The sequence below is a fragment of the Mytilus edulis genome, chromosome 9 (assembly GCF_963676685.1).
Source record: "Mytilus edulis chromosome 9, xbMytEdul2.2, whole genome shotgun sequence".
Taxonomy (NCBI): domain Eukaryota; kingdom Metazoa; phylum Mollusca; class Bivalvia; order Mytilida; family Mytilidae; genus Mytilus; species Mytilus edulis.
This window is the reverse complement of record NC_092352.1, coordinates 81,758,512-81,773,914: the sequence shown is the minus strand read 5'-3', so window position 1 is coordinate 81,773,914 and position 15,403 is coordinate 81,758,512. Positions and strand designations below refer to the sequence as shown.

The window sequence follows — 15,403 nt, the reverse complement described above, 5'->3', positions numbered from 1 at the left end:
TATTCCAACTTTATGTAGTTGTAGCTTCAAATATATTTTATGCAACATCAAAAAATATGTTACACTGTTCCTCAAATCTTGTATAGATTAAAATATTTTTTTGTCATGCATCCGATTTCACCTTGAGAGATGCATACGCCTGATGAAGCTAATTTGTTTAGCGAAATATTGCGTATTTCTATTTATAATCTAATAGAACTTTTTAATGTATCAATTATCGTGTTTAAGTTATATTCTTAGACATTTATATAATTTTAATTCAGTAAAATTAACGTACTATAAAATCCGTTGGAATGATGTTAGCATATAGGAGTCATCAATTCCGTCCATCTGTTTCCATAATTTATCAATCTATTATGCACAATTCGTCTTGAAGGATAAATGAAGTAAAACATATCTCCCACTAACGTCAATGTATAAACCTATTTATTCAATTTAATTTTTACTTTTTCAACCTTTAGAAATCAGAAGACTTCATCATTCATTAAAGTGAAAATGTAGCTACATCTCTTGCTACAATCAATATAAAAGGCCATGTAGCATACACATACTATAGATTCACAATTAATTCCTTTATTGACCACCGCCGATTTTCAAGCCTGTAGTAAATATTTCAAGTGCATTAAGATCAAATGTAGAATGTCTTTTTGTTTTGTAAAGCCTGATTTTATTCAGCTTATCAAAATTATTATTTGGAATTCTTCACAGCATTCGGCATAGTCGGTCTTCAATTTGATCTTGAGAGTTCGACCAAAGTTGACTGTCCTTGATGAACTATTTATTAACTTTATTTATCCGTTGAATTGTCCGACATAGGTTAATAAACATTTCTTGATGAACTCACTAGCACGTTCATGTCAATAAGATACTTTCTATCTCAGTTTCTAATGAATGCTCCGAAATTTAAGGTTTTACATTTTTTCGACAATACATTTTCCTGAAAACAGGTTAGGTCAACTCAAAATGTCTAGACTGATTTCAATGAAACTTAATAAGAGTGCCGTAAATCAAATGGAGGTGATCATGATGCGAATGAAATAATCATTTCATGCTAAAATTGAGAATGGAAAGGAGGAATGTGCCAAAGAGACAACAACCCGACCATAGAAAAAAAACAACAGCAGAAGGTCACCAACAGGTCTTCAATGTAGCGAGAAATTCCCGCACCCGGAGGCGTCCTTCAACTGGCCCCTAAACAAATATATACTAGTTCAGTGATAATGAACGCCATACTAATTTCCAAATTGTACACAAGAAACTAAAAGTAAAATAATACAAGACTAACAAAGGCCAGAGGCTCCTGATTTAGGACAGGCGCAAAAATGCGGCGGGGTTAAACATGTTTGTGAGATCTCATGTTTGTGAGATCTAGCCTTTCTAAAATTAAAACTCAAATACTAGTTATCCGTTTTTATGTGTGTTGGCGTTTGCTTTTGTTGCACTTCGGTGTTTCTGTTGTTCTGTTTTTTTCCTCTTGTAGTTGTTGTGTATACCTTAGTTTTAGTTTATAAACCGGACGTGTTTTCTCACAAGTGATTTATGACTTTTGAACAGCAGTATACTTCTAGTGCCTTTATTTTGCATTTCCCACAAAGATATTAGACAAATTTCCCCTGTATTTGTTCATTCACAGAGGCAAAATCGAAACAGTTTCAAACTTAAATTAGGTACTAGTATTAAAGAGAGACAAATTTAAGTTATATTTTAAAAACTATACCTCAGTAACTTTACTAGATATAATAGAAAATGACATATGTTTCAAAGTCTAATATATTTTTTCTCTGGTGTACTCAATCACTAACAGTGACTTTAACTGACATTACTTTGTAATGAAAATGTAAATAGAATGCGCTGCTTAACCTCATCAATCATCTGAAATTACAGAGTCCGTATTCTTATTACGAATCTGCGTAGGAGACATGCCATTTTTCAACTAGCATTGTCCTTAACGCATTATACATGTTATAGCAAAATTCATTGCATGATACATGTAATAATAACACAGACATTTTTCAGTCCAGAATGTGTTTTCAGAGATATTATTTAAGTATTAGGTAGCTGGTGTAATGTAACCAGGGCATGTAAATCCTATTCCATCCTTTGATGTGATATATTTGTAATCGGTTCTAAATCAGTGTGTGCCATTCTATATTGTCCTATTTTTTTCTTTCATTACAAAGTACACTATTCATAAAAGAAAACTGATTATGCAAATAAGGAATGTGTCAAAGGGACAACAACCTGATCAAAGTACGGAAAGAAAACAAAGTCCACTTAAGTATAAGTGAAAAAAATATCTTTAAATGTCATGTCATTTACTAATTTAATGTTAAATCATTTGATATCCTCCTGCTGAATAATTTTCTTTTAGATCTTGTCTTGTCATTAGTGATACATGCCTTAAGCACGCCATATACTAAGTTAGACGCATTTTTTTTTAATAAGAGTATTGATACTTAATGAACAAAATAAGCAAGGCTCAAAGTCTGATACATGATGACACTACATATTTAATGTTTTTTGACACACATCAATGCAATCAATTGATTGGACACCAGTCAAAGAATGTTATTGTATTCTTAAATTGAATTCAGTATGCAATTGGTAACTTGAAAATTCACGGATTATTTTTTATATCTATCTTATAGTGCAATGAATTGATAAAGTCATAAATTGTCAAATTAAATTTGCACATTTGATTGAAAGTGGTTTTAACTCCTTTTAAACAATATGGTGTTTGTAGTTTTTAACATTCGTCCGTATATTTTCCATTTGTGAAAATGAAGATTCATTAGATGGAATGCAACTAAAACCATTTTAGCAAAAGCTTAACAAAATTAATACAATAGATGCGATAATAGCGGGAGCATAGGCTACTCTACAATAAGGTTCGTTTACTATCACATTTTGCTAGGAATTGAAAAAAAAATGTCATACATGTCAAAAAATAATATTAAGTTTTATTTAATCCAGTTACATTAAAGTATTTTTTCAAAGTTGAGTTAAAAGTCCTCTTAAACACAAAACATTCATGTTAATGCTTGAATGCAAAGGGGTTAAATTTGACCCAGGCACGAGTAATGTGTTTATTTAAGTTCAGCATCTTTGACTTATTTTACTTTAAAGTGTTTGATGAATGACATGTCTTTGTGCCTGTTAGATTTATGCACAGTTTTTACAGACGAGAAACAATTAAGAGCTTGGCATTTTGTATAATTGAAGATAAAAATCACAAATTTGTTCCACTCGGTGTAGTTACAATCCTACCACTTTCATAACTTTTATTGGCCATGCTCACCAAGAAAATGAAATTACTCCTGTAGGCGGAAGGATTTTTTATAACTTAACTGTACGTTTTCTGATTTGAGTATTTTGATTGTTAATCTTTTCGTCGTTTTTAAACATGATTTTGTTGGGTTTTCGACATTTCTTTTACATTCTTCCTTTTTATCATGTGGTATCTTTTCATTATATCGTTTCGTAATCTTCTTGTTAAATTGAATTTTAGGGTACCGTCTCATTGAATTATATTCCACATGTCTTTTTCCTTCATAAACAAAAGTTAGATTGATTTACGACTGGAATATTTAGTTCAGCTCGTTTTAGTCTATCTCATGAAGGTTATTTAATTATGTATCGTATGATTGAAAATAAAATGGTTTATTACTGTATAGCGATACTTTATTATTTGATATAGAAATGCGAAGCGATATTTGGTTTGAGATAGATATGGACGATAATATTTAATTTTTCATATGGTTTATTGTTACAGTTGTAGAGCATGTCTTAATTATGTTAATTTGAGTCTAACAAACACTTAATACTAATGTAAACTCTTAAGTATTTATGATATTTATCAAATTGAGTACCCATTATGGGCATAATCAGTTCAGCGATTTTTATATTTAATATACTAGCATATATTACACGGATATATAATAGTTATGATATCTACATGCAATAATTCATAAAACGGAACCAAATCTATGTCTATATAAATCATTCACTCTAAACAAATATTTAATTGATACAGTAGAAGTAATACGTTTAGTCCTTGCTACGCTTTGTTTATATGTTGTTGGTTGTCGTCTAATGATAAATTTGTTCGAGCTCAGAATAATTTGCATATCGTTTTGTGCAATGTAACAATATGACTTGCACGTTCAAAACCCAAAACTGTGTTGAAAATGTCCTGAATTAAACGCTTAGGTGGCGTTAGACCCTCCCAACTCTAGGAACCATATTTACTTTCATCAATCTAGCCCGAAGCTGATGCATGATCATGTTCACTTTTCACAACGATACTGACAAAACTATAAGTATTGTTTTTTCTCCAAACCTTACCCAGTCAGCACATTGGAAGTATTCTAAAATGACACATGCTTTAACGTCTGAAAAGATTTCCCTCCGAGCTTCGCATTCACTAACACTAATTGGGTTCATACTGTATTAAACTTTCAATAGAATGTGCTGCTCAACCTCATCAATAATATGACATTACAGAGACTGCCTTTTTATAACTGAAGCTGTGTAGGAGTGATGCAATTTGTCACCGGCAATCTTCGTTACGCATTTGTGCATATTATTGCATAATCATAACAAAGAAATTTTTCGCAGAATGACAACAAAATGCCTGTACCAAGTCATGAATATGACAGTTGTTATCCATTCGTTTGAAGTTTTAAGCTTCTAATTTTACCATTTGATTAGGAACTTTCCGTTTTGAATTTTCCTCGAAGTTCAGTATTTTTATGATTTTACGTTTTTTGGTATTTTTGTAAGTAGATAACTTTCTTCACTAAGCGCATTAGAAAAATGATAAATTAGTGTCTGTATCACGAGGAAAGTATTTTATGGACAAGACAATAAAAAGCCGTAAAATTCTGCAGTTTCTTTCTTTGTGTGGTTACAATTAAAAGCATGTACCTGTTGGTATATTGCAAATGATGCATTTCAACACAATAAATAACATATAAGAACAAATTATGTATCCACGTTTAAACATTTGAAACACATTCCCTGATGATAACAACACTAACGGTTGTCATGTAGCGCTTCTACCTTTATAATCTGTTAAATTTAGATGTGTCTGTGTGTACGTTAACAAATTGCTTTTGTAAATTAAAGTAACGACAGGAAATCAATAGTATCTAAATGTTAGGACATAATTTATCATTTTGTAGTAACAATATTAATATAGATCAGGTGAAGGCGAGTCTAATATTGTTGCTACCTGTAAATTGTAAATTGTCTTTCTTTCACGGGTCGATAACATTAATAGCATCGCTCTCATCAGTGCTTTACAATAATATACAACACACTCCACAACTTATTACCGGCTACAGCAGATTTACTGAGAAGGCAATGATCAAAATCTGCAGTAAGCGATATTATATCCTCTGTATATCAATGGGAATAGGAACGACAGTTAAAAATCTGGTGTGTACAATATGATACAAAATGTTTTGGACGACAACAAGGAATTTTAAAGACAGAATCATATTTGATATAATTTATGTGATTGCCGATAAAATGGAGTTTTGCTTTGATTATTTTCTTGATATTAAGCATTCGTCTTTCGTAGTTTCTTGGGTTTTAAAATATCAATGTATCTATGTATTATTAATTTTCAATTTTTCAACAGGGTATTTTGTCTAATTGTTGTGGAGGGGACATGGGAGGGGGTTAATTCATATTGGGGCAACCCATATATTACATTAGAGAGGAAACTTGGAGACCATTGGTATATTAATTCCAACCAAGGTGTTAAATAACGTTTGTCTTGGTTTCAATTAAAACTATGTAAGTTTCAAATAGATATAAGAAGATGTGTTATGAGTGCTAATGAGGCAATCATTTTATTCAAGTCACATTTTGAAAAAGTAAACCATTATAGGTCAAAGTACGTTCTTCAACACAGAGTCTTGGCTCACACAGAACAGCAAGCTATAAAGGGCCTCAAAAATTACTAGTGTAAAACAATTCAAATGATACAATCTATATAAAAAACGATGAACGAGAATCACTTATGAACTGCATCAACAAACGAAAACTACTGAACATCAGATTTCTGACTAAGGACACAAGTGCAAACAAATACAGCGTGTTTAAACGTTCTAATAGGTACCAACCTTCACCCTACATCACAACACAGAAAGACGCAATATAAAATAGCAATTGAATGGCTAAACTCAATCAAATACACATAACCATCAATATGTACTACCAAACACGGAAAATGATAATTGGTATTATATATAAAAGCATGAACAGGGTTGAGTATCTTTAACGTTTGCTTTAATAATTTTTCAGACTTGTGAATTATTTTTGATGTAAGTTTAAACATGCAAATAATCTTCAATAAATGGTGCCAAACACCCGAAAAAACACAAACGAACGGGATAAAGATGAAAATCAAAAAAAATAGCTAATGCGTACCTTTTGTCTAACCAATTTTAACAGAAAAGTGTGAATTCTGAGTTTCAAGAACGAAATCACATGAAATAAAAATTCAAAACATTTTGCACTAAAATTACATTTTCACCCACTCTCATATATTGGCACTTATGTAAATCCTAAATAAAAATATTCTATTTTAGTTAACAGAATCAATATTGATGTAAAAACGTTGTATGATCCGTATATTGTGACAGCATTGATTTGCCGTTTACACCTGTTAAATCAAAGAAATCATACACTGCATTGTTACCGGATATTTGAACATGAAAATGGCAGGATGTGATTTGAAAAGCTAAGCAGGCGGTTATCGAAAATTTACAACTCGAAATAGCATGTAAAACAGAATAACTATATGCATGTATGAATGAATGAAGCGTGACTTGTTATTAGATTTTAATGACATGGAAGTTCTATTAAAGTTTAAGATACACCTATCAACATATTTGATTGGGCACAACTGGTTATATGACAAACATGTCGAGCTTGTGCAGAGGTTAATAGCAATGCACCTTCAAACAGTAAATGTCAGAATTTTTTTTATAAAAAGTAATTAAAACAATATTTTACGAACTTTCATACACGAAACCAAAAGTTAAACCATAAAAGACAAAGTAAAGAAAAAAGAACTAAACCTTCGAAATGTCAAGATACCCAGGTATCTGTAAGAGCTGGTATCTACCATGCGTATTACATTCAGGCATCTTCAAGTTTTTCACATTTTTTTTTCTGTTATAGCTTTCTATAGAAAGGGAGTTTTAATCATAACACTGACCAGTTGCAATCTTTGACGTTTAGTCTTGTTGAATATTTTTCTTATTGGTAATCGAGCCAATAAATCAATATATCCATTGAGTCGTAGTTTAATCCGTGGACACATGATATATAATGTTAAGCAAATCCACATCAGATTTAATATACTGCATTATGAATACTTTTAAAGATCATATACTTTACTGTCGACACATTATTAGTAGGACTCTCAGTAAAATGTGTGGTCGAACATCTAGCCTGTCACAGATATATCTTTCTTTTTAAAGATTAAAAAAAAATCAAATGTGTTAAGACGATCATTACTCATTTGCAAATGTTATGCTCAAATAATAACGCTATCAATCGTAACTTGACTTCATTCCACATATACTTGTACCACATTATTATTGTATAATTAAAGTTAATCGTTTTACTTTGTTTTTCATATCTTTAGTAGAGGAGCAATGACCATATTTTAAACAATTGGAGATAAGTCAGATTTATTGTTTACCTATTATTGAATTCTAATTCACAAGTTGGATATGGCTCACTATAAAAATAACCGATTATTGGAAAACGAATTTCTAAACATATATTGGAATCATTGTCTTGTTCATAACTTTTCAAGGGTAACACCTGTAATTTAATTAGTTATCATTATACTCATTTAAATCATACACCATTTATTTATTTTGAGACAAGGTTAAAACCACTTCATCGTTTATAGTATGATCTATGTTTTTATCTTACTATGTACAAAGTGTTGTGTATCGGACGAATGGTATCATACTTGACTCAATGCTCGATTGCTTGGAGTAATCGACTTTCAGTTCTTGCGTATGGTGTTTTCATATCACTGTTGGGTTATTTTTTTAGAATTTATGTGCAATATAATGCTTTTCCAAGAAGGCACTAGTACTGCTCACTAGGTAAAGGTTTTTACAGACGACAAATATATCATAACAAATTTCAATGTCACCGAACTTTTGATATATGACTGTATTTTGTCATCTGTTCAGTGATCCAGTTTAACTGCATATTTGTGCCTTATAAAACTAGCATTCGTTTACATGTTTAAGTTTGTATAAGGAATCGTAATACACTGTTATGGTCATTTCTATACAATACAACAGATTATTAAGGGTTATCTTTCTTTGAACTTGTGTTTCATACTCGTTCTGATGTAAGCTTATACTTTGGTTGCAATATAAGAACAATATTAAAGATAAATAAAATAAAACATCAATCATCAACTATTTAACTTATGTGTTTTTTAAATTTATTTGTTGACTGCATTCTAACCAATGATATATCTTGACCCTTAAATGTGTAAGTGTAAAGTATGATATGTTTGCAGCTATTATTTGAAGGAGATAGGTTTTTTTAGAAAGGGAAATCGGTATGCACAAAGCATTTTTGCACTTTGCAATATATAGATAACTTTTAGAATAAAATAAAAATACTTTATAGAAGAGCATGACTCTCGGTTATGCCTTTGTTGGTTTGCAGGCATACAATTATTTTCATATTATGTTTTTAATACGCGTTATGTCGTGAAACCTTGTTGGTGGTCAGTTAAAGGACAATTGTAATGCTTCGTTCTATATGCAGGCTTAGAACTACTGTAAATTCAGAATTTATTGCGTGCATTTATTATTATAATTGCGATTGTTAAAGAATGGACAGAAATGCTAGTTTAATTATTGTTATTTCAGGAAGATCTGCATCAAGTGATATATCAGATATCAGAATGCGAGTTTTTATTATTGCGATTTTCAAACCGTCGCATTATTCTCATTAACAAAAACCGCGCAATAATTTACGAATTTACAGTATGCATGTTCAATACTAATATATAATTCGTTATATCATGATGAATAATTAATGATGATTTCATCGTACTCTTTGTACGATTTTATCATGAGTGTTGATGACATTTGTTATTTTCATAAGCAAAGGGGCGGAAAACCATGCAATACTTAAAATGTATCAAGATTTTTGGTTTGGTTATTTCACTTCTTATAGTTTGAGATGCTATTTCAAAGTATTCTTATTGTATATAAAACAAATCTAGAAATGTTGGACAGAATCGTTCCATTTCTTACCTATCGACAACAACATAATTGACTCAAAAAATATTGATCAGCAACAGAATTTAAAGTGAAAACAATGATTTGATTCGAGACAAATTGTCATTTATTTCATCGAAGCTGTTTGCTGCTACAAATTATACAAATTCTGAGGAATTAACATCAATGTTGCTATTTAATCTTGCCAACAGGCATTTTGTTTATTTATGAAATGGAAACTTTTCAATCGTAACATACATGTACGGTTACGAAACGGTTGATAAATTGTATATATAATGTGCTTTTTTACTTTCTTCAGACGATATTGGTGGGGGACAGCGGAGTTGGTAAAACGTCATTACTAGTACAGTTTGACCAAGGCAAGTTCCAAGCAGGGTCATTTTCAGCAACAGTCGGTATAGGTTTTACGGTAGGATACATTTTTGTTTATCAAATTAAATCATTTGTCAATATTGAGTTTTTTAAGATATACAAGTTCATAAAATATTCATCTATCTCCATATGAACCAAAAACATATTAGACAATGTAATTCAACTTGGTGCTTTCATGACAATGTGGGTGTTCTTAAAGAATCCACATAAGACAACTCTTCGAATATGAAACATTTAAATGTCCTATATGTTTTTCGGTCTGTGCGTCCGTGCGTTCGTCGTACCGTCCATACGTTCGTTTGTCAAGTTATTTTTTTTTATGAAGTTAAAGTCCAATCAACTTGAAACTTAGTACACTTGTTTCCTCTTGTATCTTTACAAATGTGATGCCAAGTAAGAGTGTGTGTCCCTATTTGACAGTCCACTGAACAAAGACAATGATAGTGCAAGGGAGGCATTCGTGTAGTATCGACACATTCTTGCTGTTTATGTCACACATTGCAGGTTATTGCGGATAATCCAAAAAGTTAATTAACTAACTCTGAGATATGTTCAACTCCAAAAACAAATACATAAACATGCAGATGTCCTACAATAAATAGTGTTTTCCAAACATGCTCATTGTATGGTTTATTTACAATATGAATATGTCAATATATATTAAAGGATTTTCCTTACTGATTCACTTAAAGTTTAACATGAACTATGTTTACAAAATAATGTTTGCAAAATGTGTCCTTATATAGTGTACACCACCAATATTTTGGCGTTTTGATATAAAAATTATATATACACATGTTTATGTTTTAACAAAATATGATCTCGCTGTTCGTAGACCATGATTCAAATTAATTAACTCTAAAAACAAACAAAAAACAAAAAAATCATTAGAACCAACGATTAATATATATAAAAAAATCAGGTAATAAATCCTCGCTTAATTTTAGTTCCTGAAATACAAATTATGAATATCTACTGAATATAACTATGCTGTGCATTTGTAAGCTGGGTATGTAAAAAAACAAAGCCTTACCCAAAATTTATAAAACATGAAAGGAAAGTCTAAACTACAAATTAGTTTTTGTGTTAAAAATTCAAAAATGTTTTAATATCAGCCATTATTATACGGTATTATAATTATTTTTCTTTAATAATTAGAACAGATAAATTTTCATTTTCCAAAATAAATTATAAAAAGTACAACAAAAATACCAAACTCAAAGGATAATTAAAAAGCGGCAAGTCAATAAAACGACATATTCAAACGATGTCAATCAACAGAACAAATGAAAAACAACTGCAAAATTTCTAAAATAAAATCACATTAAGGTTAACATAGATTTATAAAATCTAGAATATTTTTCACATCATGCGCTAGAGAAGAAGGAAGAAGAGATGAAGAATAAGAGGCTTTACAACATTCTGTCTATAAAAAGGTGGGTATAACATTCTTATTCTACTTCTGTTGAATATCATATTTGTTTTTTTCACTGGTGACAAAAATCATGTGATGTAGAAATGTTGCCAGATTAAAAAAAATATATGTAGATTAGAAATTTGTTTGATATAGTATTATCAATTCAACTTGACGTAATACTATTCAAAGAAGATCATTGTTAATCTAAGTAAACGCATTACATAACCTATTATTCGTAAATCTAACTAGATCAAAATAGCTTATTGTTTAATTAAGAATACATTGCTATTCCATAAAATAGCTGACAAAAATTGGTAATATGTAAATAAACTTCCATAAATGCCAGAATTAAAATTGTGTACGCCAGAAGTGCGTTTCGTCTTCAAAGTACTAATAAGTGACGTTTGGTTAAAAAAAACCAACAGAATAAAAATCATTAAGAACCCAAAATAAGAAAACGGTTTTTCAAAATAAAGTAAATTTTCCTTTCCCGTGTTATAAAAAATTGTACCATGTCAAATAAACACTTGTATGAACCATTTAATAAATTTAAGCAGTTCTATCTAATCGTGATTTGGAACAAGAGCATTGTGATGGGTTTCCACTATAAGTCGTTCGTACTTTAGAAATAAATTATCAAGTAGTGAAATAATAAGTCGTTGGTGTATAGTTTAGTTCGTATATGTCTTCATGTTTATTACTATTACTATTTGTAAAAAAAATGTTATATTTAAGAATTGAATGCTTCTTTTTGTAACTTTATTTGTGTGTATAAGCGTTGACCGAAGTACATTTTGTATGAAGCGCGGAAGCGCTTCATTCTAAAAATGTGCACACGGTCAACGCTTTTACAAACCTATGAAGTTACAAAAAGAAGCATTCAATACTTATAATTACATTTTTTAGCTAGGATAATGAAGTCACGATTTACTTCCAGTTTTTATTTGATTTACCTGTGCACTTTATTATTGGACCTCGTGTCATCATGAATGATAAGTTGTATTGCTTAATGCAATTGCTTACGAAATAACACGTGATGCGCAGTTAGCCAATTAGAATAACGTATTATAATGAAACATATATCTAATGTAATTATATAATAATGCTATTAAGTACTGTAAGAGGAACGTACTTCTCATATTTTCTTAGTTATTATCACAAATAGCAGATTGACGAGGAGCGCTTATTACATGTACAATGCTTGAATTACATAGTGACCATATTATTTTCTAGACGAGTGGATTATACACGAGATCGTTTGACATTGTAGAACTTTATGTTATGCTGCATAAGTGCTTAGATATTATCATGTATATTTTGACACGTGTTCATATTCCATCAGAACATAGAACAAAGCTATAATTAAAATAAACTAAGAATGATATCAATTTAACAGGTTACAATACTTAATAATCTTTATATAAGGTAACGACTATCTCGTAGAATATTTTGTAAAAAATAATGTAGATAGAATACAGAAAAAAATCGATAAATAAACAAATTAACGAAGAAAAAATAAACATAAAAAGATCAGAAACAATAAATTTAGTAAGAGGAATGCGATTTTCATATAAATGAATCATATAAGTAAGAATCAGTTATATGATAAAATTTTCAGAACTAGTCCTAATAGGTAGGACTGTCAAAATAGTTATAGGATATAACTGTTAGAATAGATCTTCACAACAAACTGTACTAGGGTAGAACTGACAATCAAAACGTTTCAAAGGTAGAACTGTTCAATTATGTTCTAGGTAAGAGCTGTCTAAACTTGTTTTAGTATAGAACCACTTCAGTAAGAAACTGATCTGAAGATATCAGGAGAACTGACAGTTACTGACATATAATGTAGCAAGTTATAATTTTAACTATATCTTACATTAATGATACTGACGAGAGGAGTTTTGGCCAGAAATGAATTGGATATATCACGATTTATTGGTTTTATCTAATGATCAAAGTCTCCCTTATAACGACTTGTATGTCAGTTTCTCATAAACTAGGACAGCCTCATAAATGTTTTATTTTATACCTTAGACCATTTGTTATTAATGCTTTTCTCTTGCAGTATATTGCCCACCATTACTGCAAGTATTAACAAGCGTGACAGTATATCCATTTCATATTCAATTTATGTGATTACAATTTATGGCAGAAATGAAACTTAAGTAGTGTCATTATGCATTCATCATTAATGGAGGTCTCTGGCGTAATCAAATGTCAAAGACTAATGCTCCTTGTAAATAACGAACACGGCTATGATGGGAATTTTATAAGGCAAGGTTTTCCATAGTCATTTTTTCTGCCTACTCTTTTAAGAATGGATGTGATTGTGGCTTAACAATCTCTACTATTGAAACATTATTTCTTGATTTCTTCGTTTTATATGCTAATATCAGTTGTATACTAATCTTAAATCAATCTCCGGGTGTAAATCTGAGTTGTTACCTCTACGAACTGTATTTGCGTTCACAACAGACAGTTCCTTAAAACGTATTTCATGTTTCACTTCCGGCCATATCTTTAATATCTCATTTCATTTACGATGACACGAAGTTATTTTGATGTAAATAATTTTGTATCACATTTGATTAAGTAAGTAGTAACTCAATCACCAGTCTGGTAAACGGATAAATGAGATATAGGATAATAAAGGCAACAGTAGTACACCGTTGCTCGAAACATTCTAGAAAACTACATTACACATATGACATGTGTTACTTATAGAACTTGAAATTTCATCTTCGGTATTAAAAACAATTAACCAGCATACACCTTTCTTAAATGATAAAACAATACTTCTTGTGTGTAAAATCTCTTCAAATATTCCCGGGTTAAAACTTGTTACGATTGGCGCGCGTATTGTCTACATGAGACTCATTAGTGGAACTCAATACCGTATTAGAAAATGATAATAATTTCCAAAAACTATTTTCGTGGGATTTTTGTACTTTTATGTATAATAAATATGTTCGAAAGCAAACCATATCGGTGGTCTTATGATAGCATGTTAGTCTCGACTCTGGTCTATTGAATAGACTAGCTCTGAGTTCAATGATCAACTGGATCGCCAAAACTTATTGTTTTTATGTTATGTTTTCCGACTGATATCTTTAGAGATTGACATGTCCTCATTTAGAATATCCCTTTTCATCAAAGACGTACGAAATAAGACTTATCGTGTGGATAGTTGAGTTGGCAATAACACAACATTTTCTTATTATCATGTTGGTCCATACGATAGAACAAGGTATGTTATGATGACATTAACATGTTATCCTCCTGAACATTCAAGTGCTGGGGTGTGGCTAGACATTACCCGAATGATTCAGTTCCTCTATGTATATGGATCTTTCCTACTTACAAGGGTTATTGTAGCCGTCGTAAAGCAGTGGAATATAACGGCTGATTGATTTATGCTAGGCTAGACGTTCAACAATCATCAATTAACTAGTCATTCGGAAGTGCATTTTCTAATTTCCTGATAGATATATTTATATAACATGCATTATATTATGTTTGCATGATTTGAGTCAATATAAACGATACACAGATAGAGTTAAAGGTTTGAAGATTGTAATGAGTTAAAGTGGGTAGATACTGTTGTTTTATTATGATTAGAATATATACCTAACGGAATATACAGATTCTATGATAAGATATTGCGTTAAAAAATCTACTTAAATGTACACCTTAGACAATTGTAAAAGACTTCTAAAAACCTAAAACATGTGAGAACTGATCAAAAGTTAAAAGGAATATAAAATAAAATTGAAAAATAACAAATTAGTATGGCAGATAATATGCTACATGTCATAAACATTTGTTTGTTTTCAATTCAGATCACAGATCACACATATTATCACAGTTATAAATCGTCAAGTGCAATGCTATTACGTGACCGATAGTTTTATAAATATTATAATTATGCACATAGCAACTATTATGTTAATTCAACGAAGATGTGAATATGGATTCACCTTTATAATACCTTTTATGCTAAAAGAATGACCAAAGATTTATACAGGAATATATATATGAGATACAATTTTTTGAGGGTTATTGCTAGTGCTTTATTATCTTATTCCAGTAGGCTTTAAACACCAGGGAGTTCTATCCTCTCTTACAACTGGCTCTGACAGTAACATGTTAACCAATTGAACCAGTATTTTCGGTTACTCTGTTTCACCATTCCAAAGCTGTATATGGTAAATACGTTCTATAAACATAAACAAAAAGTGGTGCTAACTAATGTGCTGACAGATGACAAGACAGATACAAGTACAACATCTTTATCAAAAATATTCTTACTACT

The 15,403-nt window shown here is 30.6% G+C and overlaps 1 protein-coding gene across 3 annotated transcripts in view; it reads left to right on the top strand.

Moving 5' to 3' along the window:
• The window catches only part of LOC139489175 (ras-related protein Rab-26-like), a 108,535-nt gene that overhangs the window by 39,282 nt on the left and 53,850 nt on the right, over nt 1-15,403 (top strand). For all 3 annotated transcript variants that reach the window (XM_071275347.1, XM_071275344.1, XM_071275343.1), the window contains exon 2: nt 9,598-9,708. In XM_071275347.1, the coding sequence (XP_071131448.1) occupies nt 9,598-9,708 (111 nt within the window). The remainder of the gene's footprint in view (nt 1-9,597; nt 9,709-15,403) is intronic.